The sequence below is a fragment of the Mus pahari genome, chromosome 1 (genome assembly GCF_900095145.1).
Source record: "Mus pahari chromosome 1, PAHARI_EIJ_v1.1, whole genome shotgun sequence".
Taxonomy (NCBI): Eukaryota; Metazoa; Chordata; class Mammalia; order Rodentia; family Muridae; genus Mus; species Mus pahari.
The window spans coordinates 22,037,452-22,056,963 of record NC_034590.1 but is presented as its reverse complement, the minus strand read 5'-3'; the positions used below and the strand labels follow the sequence as shown (position 1 = coordinate 22,056,963).

The 19,512-nt window shown below is 47.4% G+C and overlaps 1 protein-coding gene across 12 annotated transcripts in view; it reads right to left on the bottom strand.

Moving 5' to 3' along the window:
* Nucleotides 1-19,512, bottom strand: part of Nav2 (neuron navigator 2) — a 643,327-nt gene that overhangs the window by 218,566 nt on the left and 405,249 nt on the right. For all 12 annotated transcript variants that reach the window (XM_029533095.1, XM_029533102.1, XM_021221030.2 and 9 more), the window contains one exon: nt 11,211-11,263. In XM_029533095.1, coding sequence (XP_029388955.1) covers nt 11,211-11,263 — 53 coding nt within the window. The remainder of the gene's footprint in view (nt 1-11,210; nt 11,264-19,512) is intronic.

Genomic DNA, 19,512 nt, shown 5'->3' with positions numbered 1-19,512 from the left:
AAAAAAGTTTAAAAACCACACACACACAAAGCTATCCTTTGATGCTAGGCGAACATAAGAACTCCGTGAGGCCATGTGCGGGGAGGTGGGCCCAAGCACGCGGCCCAGATGGCTTTTATACAAACCACAATCCAAACGGTTATAAATCATCATAGGATTTCTCATTCTGCTCGGGAAGGTCTGAGGCTTGCTGCACACCCACCCAACTCCAGCACCATCACCCTGGCATACACCAAGTGTCTCAGCCTCGCTGAGCACCAAGTTACCGGTTACCGCTCCCAACACCTCAGGCCTGGCATAGGTGTGAGCGGTATCCCCTTTAGACTTCCTCTGAGCATTTACTAAGTACCAGGGCTAAGACTTCTGTCTGAAAAGCCACTCAGGTCTGGGGTGCAGGCGGGTGGGTGCGGGGGGCAGAGGGGAGATACAGTGAGATGAAAACCTTTTGTTTACATTTCAAAGCCTTGTTACTGTCATACAGCACAGGGGCCAGCTGGATGGATCAGCAGGTAAAGGTGACATACTGCCAACCCTGGAACCCTGACCTGAGTTTGATCCCTGGAATCTACACAGAGAAAAGAACTATTTTCTGAAAGTTTGTCTTCTGAATCCATACATGCATCATGGTACGTACATACACACACACACACACACACACACACACACACACCACAAATAGAAATAAATAAACATGAAAAAATAAGAAAAACAAATAGCATGTAAAATATGATGAGCTTCTTGCAAAATTTACTTAAATGTCATGCGAATTACAAGACAAACATGCATTAGGGTCCTAGACTATATCCACAGAGCAAATGAAAGGTCCCGGAGACTAAGGGGCTAGAACTGGTAGGAAATTCACTTCCGTGAGAACACAGCACAGACACGCACAATTCAGACCCCATCAGCTTAGAATATATATTCCTAAAGACTGATCAAATATGTCCTAAAAGAATGCCAAAATAGCTGCTATACTAAACTTCAGCTGATTTTTAAAAAATACTCTCAACTTAAAACATTTTGAACTCCCTGACGAATAGATACTGTATTTCAAAACATATTTGAACAGGTGTATCCCAGAGAATTTTCTTTTTCTTTTTCTTTTTCTTTTTCTTTTTCTTTTGGCTTGGTATTTTGAGACAGGGTTTCTCTGTGTAGCCCTGGCTGTCCTGGAACTCACTCTGTAGACCAGGCTGGCCTCGAACTCAGAAATCCGCCTGCCTCTGCCTCTCAAGTGCTGGGGTTAAAGGTGTGCTCCACCACTGCCCGGCGAATTTTCTTTTTCTTAAAATACTCTTTGAGATAGTCTTGTCATCCAGTCTCGCTTGGGACTCAGGGCAATCCTCCTGCCTCAACTTCCGGAGGTCCTGGGATTACATGTATATGCTGCTATGCCCAGCTGAGGCTTTTCTCTTGACTCCAAGACAACATCAAGCAAGCGGGCTGTGAGAATGGCAGCTTGAGTAAATGTGGTCAACTCTCCCACTCTTAACCCCAGACCCCTGGGGTTAAGAGCGGCAGGGTCAGGCCTAGAACCCTCTACTTAGCATGTACACTTACATCTGAGGAACTTTGCCTAAGAAGCTTTGCCAGACCCAAATAGCTTGCCACTTTGGCGTCGTTTTATAGACCTTCATAACGGTGATGTGAGCTAGGAGTGGTGGTATATCATGACCTGTGGGTTCCAGACCAGCCTGGCTACAGGATGAGAACGTGTCTCAAAACAAACAAACAAACAAACAACAACAACAACGTAAAACCATTAGAGAAGACAGAGAATGGGAGAATTCTTGGCCTAGAATGACTAGAAAAATCTTCAAGTACTTTAAAGTACTTGAAGTTACTAAACTCCAGCCTTGCCTCTGCCTTGGAGCCCCCCTCCCCCAATGAGAAACATGAGCTAAGCATGGTTAACTTAGCTAGCCCAATGCCAGGACCTAGGTGGAGAGAGGAAAAACAGGCTACTTGCACAACAGAGCTTTGGTGTTATTTAACAGCACATAAAATATGACCAGTCTCTCATAAAAGTGGCTTATACACCATTGTCAATTACAAGTCAAACATACACGAGTCGGGGAGCATGACCCACGCCTGGGTTTACATTTGCAGAAGAACTATATCTGTCAGCATCAACTCTGGGGCTCAGAAGGCCTGGCACGGCACCGCCTTTCGTGGTTGCTCGAGAGTCTGGGGTGCCTGTGATGCGGGGTTTGGGAGGAGGGGAATGTACCAGAAATGGACTGTGGCTGCTCTGTAGACCTCCTACCTGCACCTGCTTGGAGCGTGCAGGCATGGAGACCTCCTTCCTCATGCACGCAAACTGTGAGAGAAAAGTCTCCCTGGAAAGTCAGCCCCGTAGGAAAGACACTGGCTAGCTGTGGCCAGTGTTATTAAATAACACCAAAGATCTGGGCAGAATTTCCCTTCTGATCTCGTAAGCCACTGTGCTTGAATCCTAGAGTGTGTTAGCTCCCTGGTGCCCCTATGAGCTATTGCCACAATTGCTTAACAGCTCTGAACAACCATGAGGGTACATGGGTCAGAAGTCCTATGTTGGCCTCAGAGAACTAAGTTCCCGCTGCTTCAGAGCTGTGCCCATTTGAGCAGCAGTTACAGCAGGACCCGTTTCCCTAGCACCCCTGCCTTCCACGGCTCCTGGCCCCTTCCTCTGACTCTAAAGCTGGCAGGATAGTACCCATCACGCTCTGTTACTTCCTGCCCCTTAAAGGATCCTTGTGCCCATCCCAGGCCTGTCCAGTTAACCATCCCAGGTTACAATCCTTAGCTTGCAAAACAATACGTGCACAGTCATGGAGCTCACAATGCTACAGAGATGTGGGCTCCTCACTCAACCTCACTTCACTGACCACCTACTTTCTGACCATGAGGAAACTCCTTGTTGCACAGATCAACAGTCATGGGTGGCATGCAGTGAGAACACCCACCAGATGTACACTTGATTTGAGCCCCTTCTGCTGACTCCTCTCCCCACCCCCCTCATTGTCTGCTAGGGGCAGCTTCCATTATCCCTTTTATAAGACAGAAGCTGCCTCAGAGAGAACTGGGCTCTGTCCCAGCCATTCGTCCCATTCCAGCCCATGCTTGTCTTTCTTCTCCCTTACTCTTTCCCACCCTGAGCTGCTGCTTATGCCTCTCTGTAAGGGACGGCAGGACACCCTTGAGTGTTGCAGTCAGTTCTTCTCCCTAGATCACTGTCCATATACAGTGACTGATAATGATAAAGGGATTGACTAGAGTCAGGTTTCTGGCACAAGAGCCTCAGGGTGCCACTCATCAGAGCTGGGCAGCTTCAGACAAGTTACTCAGCTGTTGTCTGCCTCAGTTTCCTTCATTATAAAATGGAACTAATCATGTCTGCCTCCATAGGATATACAAAGACCAAGTCAGTTAATACAGAGTGTCTACAATAGTATCCAGCACACAGTGAATACAAGTTGGGTTTCTTGTACAGTACTGTATGAAAGCAGCTAAAGAACAATGGGAACAACAGCTCTGAAGACGGAGGGAGGGAGGGAGGGTGATGTTCTATCATGACCCTCAGCCCTGCAGAGCCCAGCATCCAGATTATTCATTAAACTTAGTGGAATGAACAAAATGCACATCCTTATCCCGAAGGCTGTCAGGAGACTAAAAGGAACCGCAGTATCTGAAGCACTCGGAAGGTGGCTCGTCCCAGAACAGTGGCTTGTCATCCTTGTCATCTCAGTATTACTCTCTGGTAGCATGCAATGGGGATACCTCGGCACACTTACTTAAAACATCAACAAAAAGAACAGACCAAAACTGAGAGATGGGCCCTGACAAGCGGCCTTTCCTATTCAGGTCTTCTAGATCAACCCAGGGAGAATTAAGTCAAGGAAAGAAGTTCCTTTTTTTTTTTTTTTTTTGGAGACAGGGTGGGTTTCTCTGTGTAGCCCTGGCTGTCCTGGAACTCACACTGTAGACCAGGCTGGCCTCAAACTCAGAAATCCGCCTGTCTCTGCCCCTCAAGTGCTGGGACTACAGGCGTGTGCCACCACGCCCGGCAGGAAAGAAGTTTCTTATCATCGCTAAATTTCCCAGAACTCCCACAAACAGCAGCAGTGCATATCGAGGAGCAAGACCTGGACTCACCCATCCCTCCTCATACACCCTGAGGTGTCCAGTAGCTCCACTACTGGGGACAGTCAAAGGATCCTGAAGGGTCTTCTAGCTATTCTTGAGAGTGAGTATAGGAATGGAGAGCTACTAGTAGTTTCAACAGACCTGAGTTCAATTCCCAGCACCCAAGTCGGGTAGCTAGCTCACAGTTACCTGTAACTCTAGCTCGAGGGAATTTGGTATTTCTGGACTCCTTGGGCACCTGCAGTCACTCATCCACAGACACATACACACATAAATTAAAAAGAACCTTAATAAAAATGAAATAAACCAGAGACCTAAGGAAGAGAGGCGGACATGAAGACCGCTATCACCTTTAAACATGACAGTCAAACCCAACCAGGATGGTGGAACTGGGTAGGAAGCTATGGGTACTTCCTGCTGCTCTCAGTCCTTGCTTTCTATTCTGCTGTAAACTCCAAGTGGCCTCTGAGTTTTCCCTCACTTCTTCTTGGTTCTGTAACATTTGTGTGCCCTTAGGGCCATGTAAAAATAGACCCAGAAGCCTTGTGTAGAGGCAACTCAGCTGCCCAAGGATCTCAGACACTCCTGAGGCATGCGGCTGACTTGCTGGCAGCTGCTGTTAGGGTTCCCGGTCACTGTGCCTAGAAATTTGATCTGGTTACAGATGTCACTCTCCTGGCCCAGGAGGCTCTGTAGAGAATGAGATTGAGAGACCTGGCGCCCAGAGGCATCTCAACTAGGGGCCACCTGCCCACGGCAGTCTATGAGTTCTCAGTGATAGGTTACCTCAGGCCTTTCCCAGGGACATTCAGGCCCCTCCCTTCCTGCTAACTCCTAGCTAAGCCCAATGCTCCTGTCTCCAAGGTCAATAAACGTGGAGAACAAGGAAGGCACTATTTTTTGTTGGGTTTCTTTTCCGCCATATCAGTGAAGACCCCCAACTCTTCCTCCTTCTAGGTGAATAACCTGTGCCTAAATCCTGTTTTCATATGCAAATGTAGATTAAAAAAAATCATTCCAAGCTGGGCATGGTGGTGCATATCTTTAATCCCAGCTCTTGGGAGGCAGAGGCAAGCGGATTTCTGAGTTCGAGGCCAGCCTGGNCTTGGGAGGCAGAGGCAAGCGGATTTCTGAGTTCGAGGCCAGCCTGGTCTGGAGAGTGAGTTCCAGGACAGCCAGGGCTACACAGAGAAACCCTGTCTCGAAAAAGGGAAAAAAAAAAAGAAAAAAGAAAAAGGAGGTAGTGAGTTGAGTACCAGCATTCACCTCTCTCTGCTTCCTGAATTCAGGAATGTGGCAGCTGCCTTGAGCTCCTGCTTCTACACCTTCCTCACCATGATGGCCTGGACGTTCCAACTGTGAGTCAGAGAAGTTCCCCTTCCGAGTTGCTTTTCTCAGGTATTTGCCATCAAAATGAGAAAAGCGCCTAATACAACAGTGTTGATAACTGCCTAGAACTAAGTGAGCTCCTGGCACGTGGTACCAGGGAGGGAAATCTGATGGTTGACCCATGAGGTCTTTTTCTCTCTCACATTTCCAGAGAAGGAAGTAAAAAGCTGACATTAAGTGGATTATCAGGGCCACCCTGTTACGAAGGAACTGATCCAGGAGTGACTGATGACAAGGCCAGACACTCTGCTGGATGTGTTTCTGTGACAACTTGTCTACATTGACTGTCATCTATAGATCTAACCATACCATGACCAGCACACGGATCATCCTGTGCGTGCTGCAAAGCAATGCTTGGAAGCAGGTATGGTCCCGATCCAGGAGGTGACAGGACACGGTCCTCAGAGCTTCAGCAACATACCCTGGGACACAGCTGGTGACCTCAAGATGCATATGCACTGCAACCTCAGGGGTCAGAAGGAAAAGGAAGCCCTAATCCAGTCACAGAGGAGAGGAGAGCCGGAGCGGACACTCACTGCCTTGGCCTATGCTGCCTTCCTCCCCCGGTGCTGGCCATGGGAAAGGTTGGCCAGGGTAAGCCTGCCCTAAGCTGCCCACTCCTCTTGGAGCAGCAACTTAGCTCTTACCACTTGTGAATGGGGGTTCTGCACATAATACCGTGGTGATGGGGTTCTAACCTTGGAAGTGTGCAAAGTCCTGTCATCCCCTCGTCTGTACTTAACTGCAGACACCGACTTGGGAACCTAGATATTAGCATTTTCTACAGGGCAGGGTCAGGAGCAAGAGCATGCTCTGAGGAGGAGGAGGGGTGATGGGTTTGCCTGAGGTTTCTGGAGCTCTAAAGGACACTGGGCCAACCTCTGAGAGCAACAATCTGTTAACCTGTATGCAAAATTCTGGGTCTGGGTCGTGACCACTTGAGGAGAGGACTGGTAGTTTTCCTTCAATTTTCCAAGTGTTCTTCATCGTTAAAGACACGATCCACTAAATGATGGCATCAGCATCAGTGTCATCATCATGGAAACTGTCAAGGAGGCAAGGGGAAGGAAGGAACAAGCTCCCCTGTAGGTTGCAAAGAGTGAACCAAGGGTGTCTACCCAACACTCTAACAGCACCTGAAGCAAACACTGTCCACCTTAGTGTATTTGCCATCTTAATTGTTATCAACTATTGTAGTGAGAATTCTGGTTTCTTAAAAACAAAACAAAACAGAGAAACATTATGGGAATACGTTTTTGTTTTAATCCCAGGTGTGGGATATGGGGCTGCTTCAGACTGTCCACAGCAGGAGACTGTGACTTGCCTCGAGCTCTAGCAGGGATGTGGGTTTGCCAGCTGCAGATAGCTTCTGCGAGTGTATGATGGTTGGAATGCTGGGAATCTTTCAGAGGCTATATAACTGCTAGGGTCATATAGAAGGGTTTGGTTGGCTAGTTGGTGGTTGGATGCTGTTGGTTGCAGTTTGTCAAGTCATCATCATAGAGTGGGAAGAGACAAAAAGAAGAAATTCGATATTCTGATGGCAATGATCAAACTTACTCCAAGGAGTCTGACACTCCCAATCAGCAGGAAGTAGTCTAATGATATGGTTGCCCCCTTTCCCCTCTATCCTTTTTTCTCTTCTCCCTAGTGTTAGGGGGTTGAAAGGGTGGAAGAAGAGGGGTGGAGAAAGGTGGAAGAAAGAAGAAACCACAAAATAGCCAAAAAATCAAGCTATCACAATTTTCATTGCCTAATTAGTTCACACACACACACACACACACACATTAAATTTATGCGAGTTATTATCATTCCCACTTCATAGGACAGGAAACTCAAGGCTTCAAAGATTAAAAAATTAGTTCCAGGCCTCAGAACAGAAGAAAGACGTTGAACCTCCTGGCTCGCAACCCAGGCAGCCCTCAGTCTAGATATTCCAGGGGAAAAGAAAAAGATTCCCAGAGACCCACAGAGAGGCCAGTAGGCCGCTGGAGTGGAGGCCAGGCTGAAGGGAGTAGCAGGTGTAAGTCCCCTCTCTAAAAAGGCCCAGCTCTATGCCTCCCCTAAAGGACGACAGAAAGCCAAGTTGCTTGAAACAGTGATTAAAAGAGAAAACCACTGCCTGCCACTGGCTAGTCCAAGGCTCCACAGGGAACAAACCCCCCTGAGGTCTCACAGTGACCCAGTGGCCGCTCAGCACCCACTGGCCGAGCTCCAAGAAATGTTTTCCCTTCCAAAGTAACACTTAATTCTGCTGAACAAATCCTTTGAAAACCAAAGAGATGCCCTCTTGGTTGCCATGGCAACATCACACAGACAAAACATTTCTACCAGCTTTGACGCACACACGAACTTACTAAAGGGTCAATAGGATATGTTTGGTAGGAGGGTAGGGGCTGGGGGGTGGGGTGGAGAATATTTCTACAACTCTATGTCCAAGGATTTGGCTCTAAACGATTCAAAGTTAGACTGAAATAGGCTAACAGACTTCATAAGGCAAGCTGAAGTCAGGCTTGCTCTGGACACATAAAGCCCTCATTTTATCAACACTGTCAAGTTTGTTTTCAGAAGGGTTATGGATGCTGGGAAATGAGCGTGAGGGTGAAGTCGTGGGGACAGTACTGAACAACTTGCCCCTTAGGGCTTCTCTACCTGCAAAGGCCAGTGCCACACCAACCACAGCCAATCAGAAGGCCCGAATATCCCAGCACAGAAGGGCTTAAAACCAAATACCAGCCAGGTACATGTTAACGCTGACATGAGAAATCAACAATTCCTTCCAGCTGGGTAGAGTTTGCTGTTCTTAGACCCCCCATGACGGAACCTCCATCAAAGCTGACAGTCTTGGATCTTTTCCTTCAGGAAGCTTTACTCTGGGACTAACCCCAGATGCAGCAATCTAGGGGGGTAGAAAAAGAAGGAGGCTTATCCCAGATCTAAACTGTCCTCCATGCCTATGAGTTCTGCCATACCCTGGGCTCTTGCAAGCCATGCCTCTCACCACAGGAACAGGAGGACAAGGGCAGACACTTGAGGCCTCAGCTGCAGCCTTCCAGGATTCTTGCCTCAGAAATGACCTGCCTGGGGGAAGGGTGGGCTCTCAAGTCCTAGCGTCCTGTCCTCTGGTCTCTTGCCCCCACACCTGACTGTGCTGTGAGGAGAGACCACTTCTTGCTGCTTGCTACTCACCTGCCGTAGCTCAGAGCTTAGCACCAGGAGACATTCTGTGACTGCTGACTGACAGGTCATTAGGATGCAATGTCATGTCTCTTGTGCCCCAAGGCACTACCCCTGGAATTCCAGCCTACTTGCAGTGTCTGGTCTTACTAAGAAAGAAGAGTGGGACTCTAGGGTCTGGTATGGTTAGAGAAGAAGCCAGAGCTCCCGGACAGCCTGCAGGCAGGGCGTTGGAAGCAGAGGCAGCGGTGCCCTGCCTTCCAGGCCCATTCCTCCTGCGAAGCTCACTGACCAGCTGATGAATCAGCCCCCTGCTTGGAACAGTTGCTTTTCTTCAGCTGCATCGCTAGAGGCTCCTGGTGGATATTCTTCTTCCATATTTCGGGAGAATCACTCACCCTCCCTATAGAGTATCTTTTGCAAGGTCTCGCCTCCCTGTGTGTCATCTTCCCTTTACCAAAACGATGCTCTCCTTCAAACAGCAGCAAAGGGTCATCACTGATCACCGCAACTAGAGCCCAACAGGGAGATTAACTTACTAGGAAGCTAGAGATGCTGGCTGGCACACTCTCGAAAAGTACTCGGGCAGGAGTACAGACACTTTTGCTCTGTGGATGTTTCCATGCACATACATGCATGCACGTTGTGTATAGGCATACAAACTCAGTCAGTCAAAGCAACACTTCACTTTCGATGTGAGCTGGTGGAACTGGCACACGCACTTGTCACTATCTTAAGGTACTGTAAAGGACAATATGTGGCGAACACATGACCACCCTCTCCTCATCTCCAACAGAAGAGAGTGGCTATCGTAGGCATTCCTCATCTCCCTAGGCTCACATTATCTTTGCTGAACCCTTCTCTGCTAGGTTTGCCATAAGGCTGTCTGCCTCCCCACCCCAGACTGGGACCAATTATCACAGGCAATTATAGGATTTTATACTGCTGTTCTAAAAAAGAAAAACAGAAAAAAAAAAAAAAACCCCACACTGCCCTCCTTCTCAGTACTAACATAGCTGAGCCGTGGGGAAGCCTCAGGATTGCTTTGCTCTTGTGATAGTATTTATAACAAACACATTGGAGGATAAAAATAAATTTGCCTAGAAGAGTCTGAGATGGCAGCATTTCACAAGCTTGAGAGTAGACTTTAATAACAACAAGCAGCATCTTCAACACACAGTGCGGGATGTACATTTGGACCAAATAAAATAAATGGCTGCCTACCTTCAAATGTCAGCTCTTACGTGCATGACACCAGGCTAGGAGAAATGAATTTACATCTGTCCTAGAGAGAGGGAAGGAACGCCTCTCTTTCACACGAAGAGTGCCTCGTGTATGTAAAATGCTCACACTGAAATTAAGTCTTCTATTGTCCAAACTTTTTCAATTATTAATACACTAGACAGCTGCAGAAGCACTAGTAAAAATAGCAGCCAGCCCTTCCCAAGAGTCAGAGCTGTTCTCAGAGTCCTGGCTGGGGATTTGTCTACTTAAGGAATGGTTGGCCTATGGAGCAAAAAGCCTCTAGGGGGCTCACCGAAGAGAAGGAACTTGCTTCAGGATGCAAAGAGGAAAATGAGACTTTGACATACAGACACACACACAGATGTACACATACACACATGCATACTTCTTTATAATAGCAATAGGTTTTGTGCATTTTAAAAAGTTGTCTACAAAGGTCACCTCTGTCCAACTCTTCAGGATACAAACAAGTCAGAACATTAAAGAGTTTAAGAACTGCCAAGCACTCTGGAATCCGTGGAATCTGTCAAATGGTGGGGAGTCGGGCGGGGATGGAAAATACTTTGTTCCCTTCTTTAGATTTCTGAAGCAAATCCATGTCTAGATATTCGGACATCCTACTGGACCCTGACAACAAGGTACTCCGAGTGAAGCACTAAGAGCTCACGCAACACCGGCTTCCATTCTCCCAACACCATTATTGATATGAACTCAAGGACTTGGCAACATGAGGAAAGAAAGGATTTAAAGATTAATTTTGTATTGTAAAAGCTTAAATACATCACATTCGCCAGGATATCATGCATCATGGTTGCTGAGCAGAGTTCAGAAGAAGCCACAGTCCATTTTCCACTTAATACCACAGTGCCAATTTCATGTTTCTTTCCCCTTTACAGACCAGGGCATATGTCCCACCCTGATCAGTCCGATCCCATCATCCCACCTGAGCCTCTGCACCCCACACAGGCAGAAATGATCACAAATCATCGAGCCATAGAGGGTCCCATTCCATATGACTTCTTTTAATATAAAGGATATTTTGTTTTTGTATCCTTGCTATACAGACATCACAAACATTTTTTTTTTCCACAAAAATTTCTTAATGAATGCCAACAAATATGTCAGAAGCAGAAAGCACAGCTACTTGGGGACGAATGTTGGGGAATTAACCCCATGGAACAGCTTCTGGTGTGAGTGTTTTTTCAAGCTGCTCAGGTCTTTCAGAGACCATGGCCTGCTAACCTTACACAAATACTACCCACAGACCCACTTACCATTTGCGATCTGTTCTTTGGACAGCCATTGATGTCTTCAATCTTGTCATTTGCTGTAAAAGGAGACACAAGTTAGCCAAACAAATAGCAGACACGAGTCCAGCCAAGTCCGAAGTCTCACACTGGGGTCCGTCTGAACAAGGACTGTGTGTGAAATGCTGAGCTGCATTTGCAAGCTTTGGGACTTACTCATCGAGCTGCCATCCTCCAGGGACAGCTGGGGTAAGGTCATCATCACTTCAAGTAGAGACAACTGCACTGACAATCATCTTGCCTTGACGGGACATGGTGGCAATGTCTGACCTGGAGGACAGTGAGCTGCGATTGCATGGCAGGCAGCAGTCACAAATTTAACTGCAGCTTCTCCACAGAGATGGGGTGCTTCTGAGAGGATTGGCCCACTTCTGACTCAGCAGGTGGAGACAGAAGCCAGTGAAAACTGCTCAAAGCAGCTGTAACCGGAAGAACTAGTATTGCCCTTGGGTGTCCTGACTTTATGCAGTGGAGGCAAATATGGAGATGGAGAGTCAGACTCCAAAACACCTTGACCAAGACCAGATAGCAAATCCAAATAGATCAGGGTACACACACGCTTAAAGTGGCACCTTGCTATGGGAAAAGTAAAAGAAAGGGGTGTGTGTGCATTGAATGAACAAGAATCACATACTAATGAGGAGGGTGAATGCAATGTACCGTACAGAAGCAGGAATTGCTAGGAAAATACAACCAGGGATATGTGTGGAGAGGGGACCAGTGGAAGCAGCAGCAGAAAGCTACGAATGCTGCCTGTGTGCATCAGCTCTAGAGTTCCTCAGCTGTTCCTCAGCCTCCCCAGGCCACAGATTCCTCCCCTGTAAAGGAAGCTGACGTCACTTCCTTCAAGAAGAGCAATGAAACTGTGACACCAAGGATACTGGTAAAATGTCACAGTCCCTGGTACACAGTAGGTGCTTCGCATATCATTTGTTATGATATGACTCCCTGAGGGGTAGGCTCAGACACTCAGCTAGAGCTCCATATTAAAGAATAAGCCCCTACTCCCGTTCCCAAAGCTCCCCTATGTTACTGGAGGGAAATGTACACTGGGGTCTCTGCCCTCCAGGACTCTGCGCTGGCCTGACCTGACCCTACTGACGTCACACGGAACACCCCCTGTTTTTCGTCTCCCCAACCCAGGCTTTGAGGGCCTGGCAGACATGCCGAGGCTACATCTCACATTGTCCCAGAGCTCAGAACTGTCTGCAAAATCTAACTCCTCCCCTACCCCCTCAGATTTTTTCATCAGACTATTATGACTATAGTGGCTATAACTTGCCCAGAGATGAAAGACACTGAAAAACCATCTAAGAAGGATAATGGCACCCGAGTACCCAGGCCTCTGAGGACTTCAGAATGCTAGTCCTCCATCAGCTCAGATTACGCTCATGTTTTCTCTTGGGTTCTATCTTGAGAGAGACTCTCAGAGACGGAAAGCAAGCTAGAGGCCCCGAGCCAGCGTAGTTAACAGAGATTTGCTTGATTTGTGCATGCCAACATGATTAGATGTGCAGGGTGGTGACCCACCAGGGAACTCTCCATCTTCAGAGACGAAGTTGAGGATTTTCAACCCTGCTTAATGTCAGGACACAGAGAAAGGGGTTTTTTTTTTGAAAGCCTTAAGACCAAATGAGTACCAAGAATAGGATATTAACTCTGCCCAGTTGGCTGGGGATGTAACTTAGTGGTAGAGGAATTGCCTAGCATGTACAATGCCCTGGGTTCAATCACGAGTAGAAGAAGGGAGAGAAGGAAGGGGCAGAATGACATTTGTTCTTTAGTTCACAAGAAAATACAAGTATGCAGAACAGGTTGCTGTCATATAAACCCCATATAAACAGAGATTCCCACCTGCCTCATTTCCTACCATGACCCCGGAGCTGGGGCCGTGCCGCACATAGTAGTCATTCAAGAAATATTTGTCAAATGGAATGAAGAAACGAGTATTCAGAACATCTCAAGGAAACCAGCCTTTGCTGCCGATCTTGAGGCAGCTGTCCTTTTTGCTAGTAAATACAGATGGACGCACTGACGACAGGAAAATAACCGAATACCCTCAACAGATGGCAGTCCTTCACACATGGGAAGTTATGGCGAGCTCACAGGCTGACCATGGACTCTCGTATGTTAGAGCCAGTGTGTGGTCCTGGAGAGTCAGCAGCAATGGTATCTCCCTTGCATGGTCGCAGCAGCCTGAGTTGTGACTCACTGTCTGGATAGATGCACCCGATCCGTGTCCACGGCACTGGGTTCCGATTGGGGCCCATGTTGCTGGCTCCTCATCACAAGAGCAGGATGGGGAGCTGGAATGCTAAAGAGTCACTTGGGGAGTGTGAAGGATCCTGTTAGGTGGAAATGAAAGAGTCTGATCTAATGACTCCTCTAATTCTCCCTGGCAGTCTGTCACATGAATGCACTCATGGTATCTGTGATTTCAAACATCATAGCTCCTATGACCTAATACTGCCACTCAGAACAGGGAAAATAAACCCACAGGGTGTAGCCTACTTAGCAGCACTCAGAAAGTCCACACAGAGATGCAAGTCAGACGGCTAATCCAAACTCAAATTCTTAAAAGAGCAAGGTTAAGTCTTGGACCACCTAGTTTCTATTTTTAGATAATTTAAGTACTTCTTTATTTAAATCCCCAAATCTTTCTATGGTTGTCATAAATACTTAGCCGTGGTTCTGTTGGGCCTTTAGAGCCAAACACATTAACTTAGAGTAGGTGGTCTCTGGTTTGAACCACAAGCCAGATAATCAAAGAAGTGTGCATTTATCCACCGAGTGCTAGGCCACGATTAGACTAGCACCTCTAAGACGCTATGGTAAAGTATCTATCCTAGGGTGTTCAAGACATTCTTAACCCCACTAATGCGGTAACTTATCTGCACACAAGGTGACAAGTTACTTATTGGAAGGTGTCAACATGTACCTTTAGTAATGACAGCGATATCAAACTCTGCCTTTCTGTAGCCCTTCAAAGCACACAGTACATTTTAACAGCTTATAAACTTATGTCCTTAACATCCCCCCTGGCTACTGACAGTCCAGGCAATATGGAAGGAGTCACACAGCCTACACAGAGCCACAGAGCAGTGAGTCATTGACAGATGGGGTATTGTCCTTTACACTGTCTTGAACTTCCAGGATAGAGGGAACAGAGGAAACCCAGAGTGAGCAGTCTGGAGGAGACAGCCGTGTCAAGGACCCCAACGCTGGGGTGGGGAACGGGGGGGGGGGGCAAAGGGGGAGGGGAGGGGCAGGGGGGGAGGGAAGTTACTCCTCCTGTCGGGGAGTAGCAAAGCCCTACCCAAGTGAGGGTCAAGAGGGATAGGAAAGCTTTTCTTGCGTGTCCTAGTGTGAGTGTTTGTGAATGAGTGTTTTGTGAATGACTGGTTAGTGTGAGTCTCTGGGATATTTACAGCCTGAGATGGCTCACATACAGAGACTAGCCATCCAAGCTAGCTAACTCCTCCCACTGCACTGTATCCAATAAACAGGCTGAGGTTTGGGGTTAGCAGTGGGAGTAGGTGTCCCCCATCGGAGTGTAAACCCCAACCAGGCTGCTTCCCTCTGCACGGCTGTCCTTCGTCTGTCCTTCGTCTGTCCTTCCTTCATCCCTTCACCCTCTTAGTCAGGGTTCCAGGACAGAAGCTACTTGGGACAAGATACTGGGACATGGGCATCCAAGACGGGTGGTGAGAAATGAGAGCCTCCGAGCTCTTCCTGTTTCTAGGGGAAGGCTCCCACGTCACTCCCTCTTTAACTCTTCATCCCTGTCTTTTCCGACTCATTTGTTTTCTCTCCCCCTCTTCTCTCACCTCGGCTCTTTCTGGTGTCACCTCAGAGGAAACAGAAGGAGGGCACACACCTTTGTCTTTTCAACTCTCACAGATCTCCTGGCCATTCCCAGTGCTTGGGCTTGGCATGTGATAGACAGACAGCATGGGCCTCATGACGCTCATACCAGCAAGGGTCTAAACACAGAAACCAAGCCCTTTGACATCAAAACATCAATAGCAGCCCTTTCTAGCTACTGTATAGACAGCAACCTGGGGAAGCAGGGGTCAGAAACAGCCCAGTGTTGAGATCTGGGTGTGGAGGGGGGTGCCTGGGGCAGACTGAGTAACGGGCAGAAAGTCATTCTAGGTCTGGAAACAAGCTGCTTCTTGGGCTGATACTCAACATGCCCTATGCTGTACCCAGGGTTCCTGCCTGATGCTGCCCTATTGTCCCTGCATCTCCACCCTCAGCTTTTCTTCATGGGCTCTTCTATAGACCAAGCTGGCCTGGAACTCAGAAATCTGCCTGCCTCTTGAATGCTGGAATTAAAGGCCTACACCACTACAACCTGACACCCCTGTCTGCTTCTTGCCACCTCTCGTCCCATCTAAGTGACTGTCCACTTTCTCTCTCTCTCCTCCTGGCCTTATAATCTCTATATAGGAACACCACACACACACACACACACACACACACACACACACACACACACACCACACACATATTTTTGACAGAGTCTTGCTACATTGCTTAGGCAGTCCTGAGCTTCCGGGCTCAGTCAGCCTCCACACTTTAGCCTACCAAGTAGCTGGAACTCCACAAGAGTCCTCACACACCTGGCTTGAATCATGTTAGAGTAAGCAATGCAGATCACATCCTGAGCCCCTTGTACTTCGATATGGATTTTCTAAAGGACACGGATATCATCTTCCATGGTATAATTATAAAACACAGAAAATCTAGTGTTGATACAATGCCAGTACTCCAATTTTGTCAACTAACTCAAAAATGTCTGAGAGAGCATTTTCTCCCCACTCAGAGGCTGCAGGCAGAGACCACACAGCCCATTTCTTGTCCTGCCTCCTCAGCCTCTTCCATCCTGGCATCGTTTCTCCCTTTGTCTTTCAAGGCGCTGATGCTTTTGGGAAACACAGACCAGTTTTGTTTCAATTAATTTTTTTTTTAACAGACTACTCCACAGTTTGGGTTTGTCTGTGACTTCTTGTGATTAGTTTCATGCGCTCCATCCCAAACTGAAACATAACTGAAGTAAGGTCATGTTCTTCCCAGCGAACCATCTCAGAAGGCCAGGGCTCCCATCTACCCCTTACCGGGACTGGGATTTCGATCATGTGGTCATGATATGGGCTGGTAACCTCCCCACCCACCATATCCATTAGGGTTCATCTTTCATCTTGCATGCATCCTGTTGGCATGCCTCGTACAAGATAAAACCTAGGTGCTATGGACCAGAGAGATCCTAGCCCTGCCCTCCCCAAGCCTTCTCTAGATCCGGTCTTCAGTGTGGACCTCACCAGGAAGATGCAGCAGTGTTTAGCAGCAGCAGTAGCAACAGCAGCAACAGCAGCAGCTTTCTTGCGTATAGCCTAGCTCCCTCTTCGCATCTTTATTTGTAAGTTTTTCTACTTATTACCAGTATAGTCCATATTTTATTCCACTGTTTTTTTTTTAAANTTTTTTTTTTTTTAATTCTTGCTCATTTTTATTTATTTATTATATATAAGTACACTGTAGCTGTCTTCAGACACTCCAGAAGAGGGCGTCAGATCTTGTTACGGATGGTTATGAGCCACCATGTGGTTGCTGGGATTTGAACTCCGGACCTTTGGAAGAGCAGTCGGGTGCTCTTACCCACTGAGCCATCTCACCAGCCCCATTTTATTCCATTGTTATAATCTGCTGGTACCATCATTTCATTCCAACACCACCAGAATTCCTTATTTTTTTTGCAGCCCTGGCAACCAGAACTGGTCCTTAAAAAACACTAAGGAAAGATTCTGCGGAATGAAAGAAGGATCGCGTGCGAATCATGTATCCCTGAGATCACTGACTCCACAGGCAGAAATTTAATTCCCAGTGCGGTTGTATATAGAAGTAAGACCAATATAGGATGACTTGGCCACAAGGACAAAGCCTTCATGAATGGGTAAGTGAGACCCTTACAGTTGTCACCCCTTCTACCACACCACACTTGCAGGGTCCTCTCAGCTTCTCCTGAACCTCACTACTACGTGCTGGACCCAGGCAAAATTCTGAGTTCCCAGGTAGAAAAAAAAAAATCTAGAGAAGACAAAGCCCAAGACCATAGTAGGTGGAATGATAGAGGTCCCTCGAGCTGTGGCTGGGCAGCCAGGAGAGGTATTAGAAAGAGCTGGACTCCAGAGGAACACACCAGGTCAAGGGTAGCCACTGGAGTCCAGCACATTGCCAGTGTGACCAGTAGTATCTAAATTCTAGAAAAATCCCGTGTGGGTATACATATACACACATTGATGTCCACCCAAATACAGTCTATATTTTCTCATAGTGAGAACATAAAGAAGGAAATTCAGAATTCAAGGGGAGGAATTCTAGACAGTCCACACCAAGACTGGAAAGTCTTGCTCCTCTCCTGTCAGGAGAAATACCACTGGATAGTGGCGTAATTTACTAGCCTATGAAGGCACACTTTTAAGAGGCAGAGGAGGCAGAGGCGGAGGCGCGGAGGCGCGGAGAGGCGGAGAGGCAGAGGATTTCTCCGAGTTTCATGCCAGCCTCGTCTACTTAGTAAGTTCCAAACCAGCTAGTGCTACATAGGAAGACCCTGTCTCAACATACAAAACAAAGAAGTTCCCCCACAGGCTCATGTGTTTGAACCCTTGGTTGCCAGCTGGTAATTTGTTGAGCCTTGTTGGAGGATATGGGTAGCTGGGGGAGAGACTTGAGCTTTACAGTCCAAGACTGTTTTCTTCTCCCTCTCTCCCCAAGTATGGACACAGTGTGAGTAGCCAGTCTCCTGCTCCTTCCACCACACCTTCCTTGACACAATGGACTGTGTCCTTCTGCAACTGTAAGCCAAAATAACCTCTCTCTCCTTTCACTAGACTCTGTCAAGTGTTTTATCATAGCAACACCGGGGAAAGTATGCTTCCTTCCCAGTTTCCATCTTCTGGATCTCTATGCATGCACAGAGCTCAGAAGTGTGCCCAGGGATGGCGCTGTCAGGGAAACACTGGTGTGCTAGCACCTGACCTTCTCTGAGAAGCCCCCAGCCCAGGGCTACCTTCTTCTGGAGCCTGAGGTACCCCAAAATCTGCAGTCACATCATGGACATCCTTGATCTGAGAATGTGAAATCCAAACTGCTCCAAAATCTGGAACTCTCTGAACATCAACCTGATGTGGCACATAGAAAGTTCAACATGACTAGCCTTTTGTCTCACATCCAAAATTATCTAAAAACAATGAATAAAGCTATCTTCAAGCTGTGTATATCAAGTGCCTATGAAACTTAAGATTATTTGCTTAGACTTAGAACATTCCCAACATAACACATGTATATGGAAGTCTATAAAGCCCCCAAATCTGAAATCCAAAGCACATACAAACCCCGGCATTTGAGAAGCTCTGCTGTTACTGACCTGAGCCTCCAGAAACACAGAGCGGCAGCTCAGTTCCAAATGAGCCATTCATCTGAATAGACTCAAGGAAGCATCCAATGCTCCCGAGCAATGATAAAGCTGACCGCCCACGTTCATAGCCGTGCTCAGCAAACTGACAGCGTGCATCCTAACACGAGCCTCTTCTGAGTCTGTGGTGGGCATGATGAATCAGCCCTGACACCCAACATCATCTTCCTTTGCCTACTGTTCTCGACAGCTGCTACCAAGTGCTATCCTGGAGCGCATCAAACTCACATATTTCTTATTTGATCTCCAACTTTCCTGTCATGAAGCACCCATAAAGAAAAACAAGGGTAGCCGACCCACTTTCAAGTCAGAAAAACAGCTGGGGAGATGGCTCAGTCAGTAAAGTACTTGCCGTGCAAACATAAGGACCTGAGCTCACATCTGCCAAACCCACGGAAAAAGCAGGCACAGCAGGGCATGCCTATGACCCCAGCACTGGAGAGCGGACAGGTGGATCCCTGAAGCTCATTGGCCAGGGATCAATGAGATGGCCCTGTCTCAAAAAATAGAGATAGATGAGGCAAGAGAGATGGTTCTGTGGTTAAGAATACTTGCTGCTCTTGCAGAAGACCTGAGTTTGGTTCCCAGCCCCCATTTCAGCTGACTTACAACTCCAGCGCCCTCTTCTGGCCTCAGGGAGCACTGCATTCACATGTGCAAATACACAAATACACACACACACACACACACACACACACACACACACACACACACATGTAAAACCAATAAAAGAATTCTTCAAATAGAGTAAACAAAGGTGATTAAGGAAGGTACCCTATATCAACCTCTGGC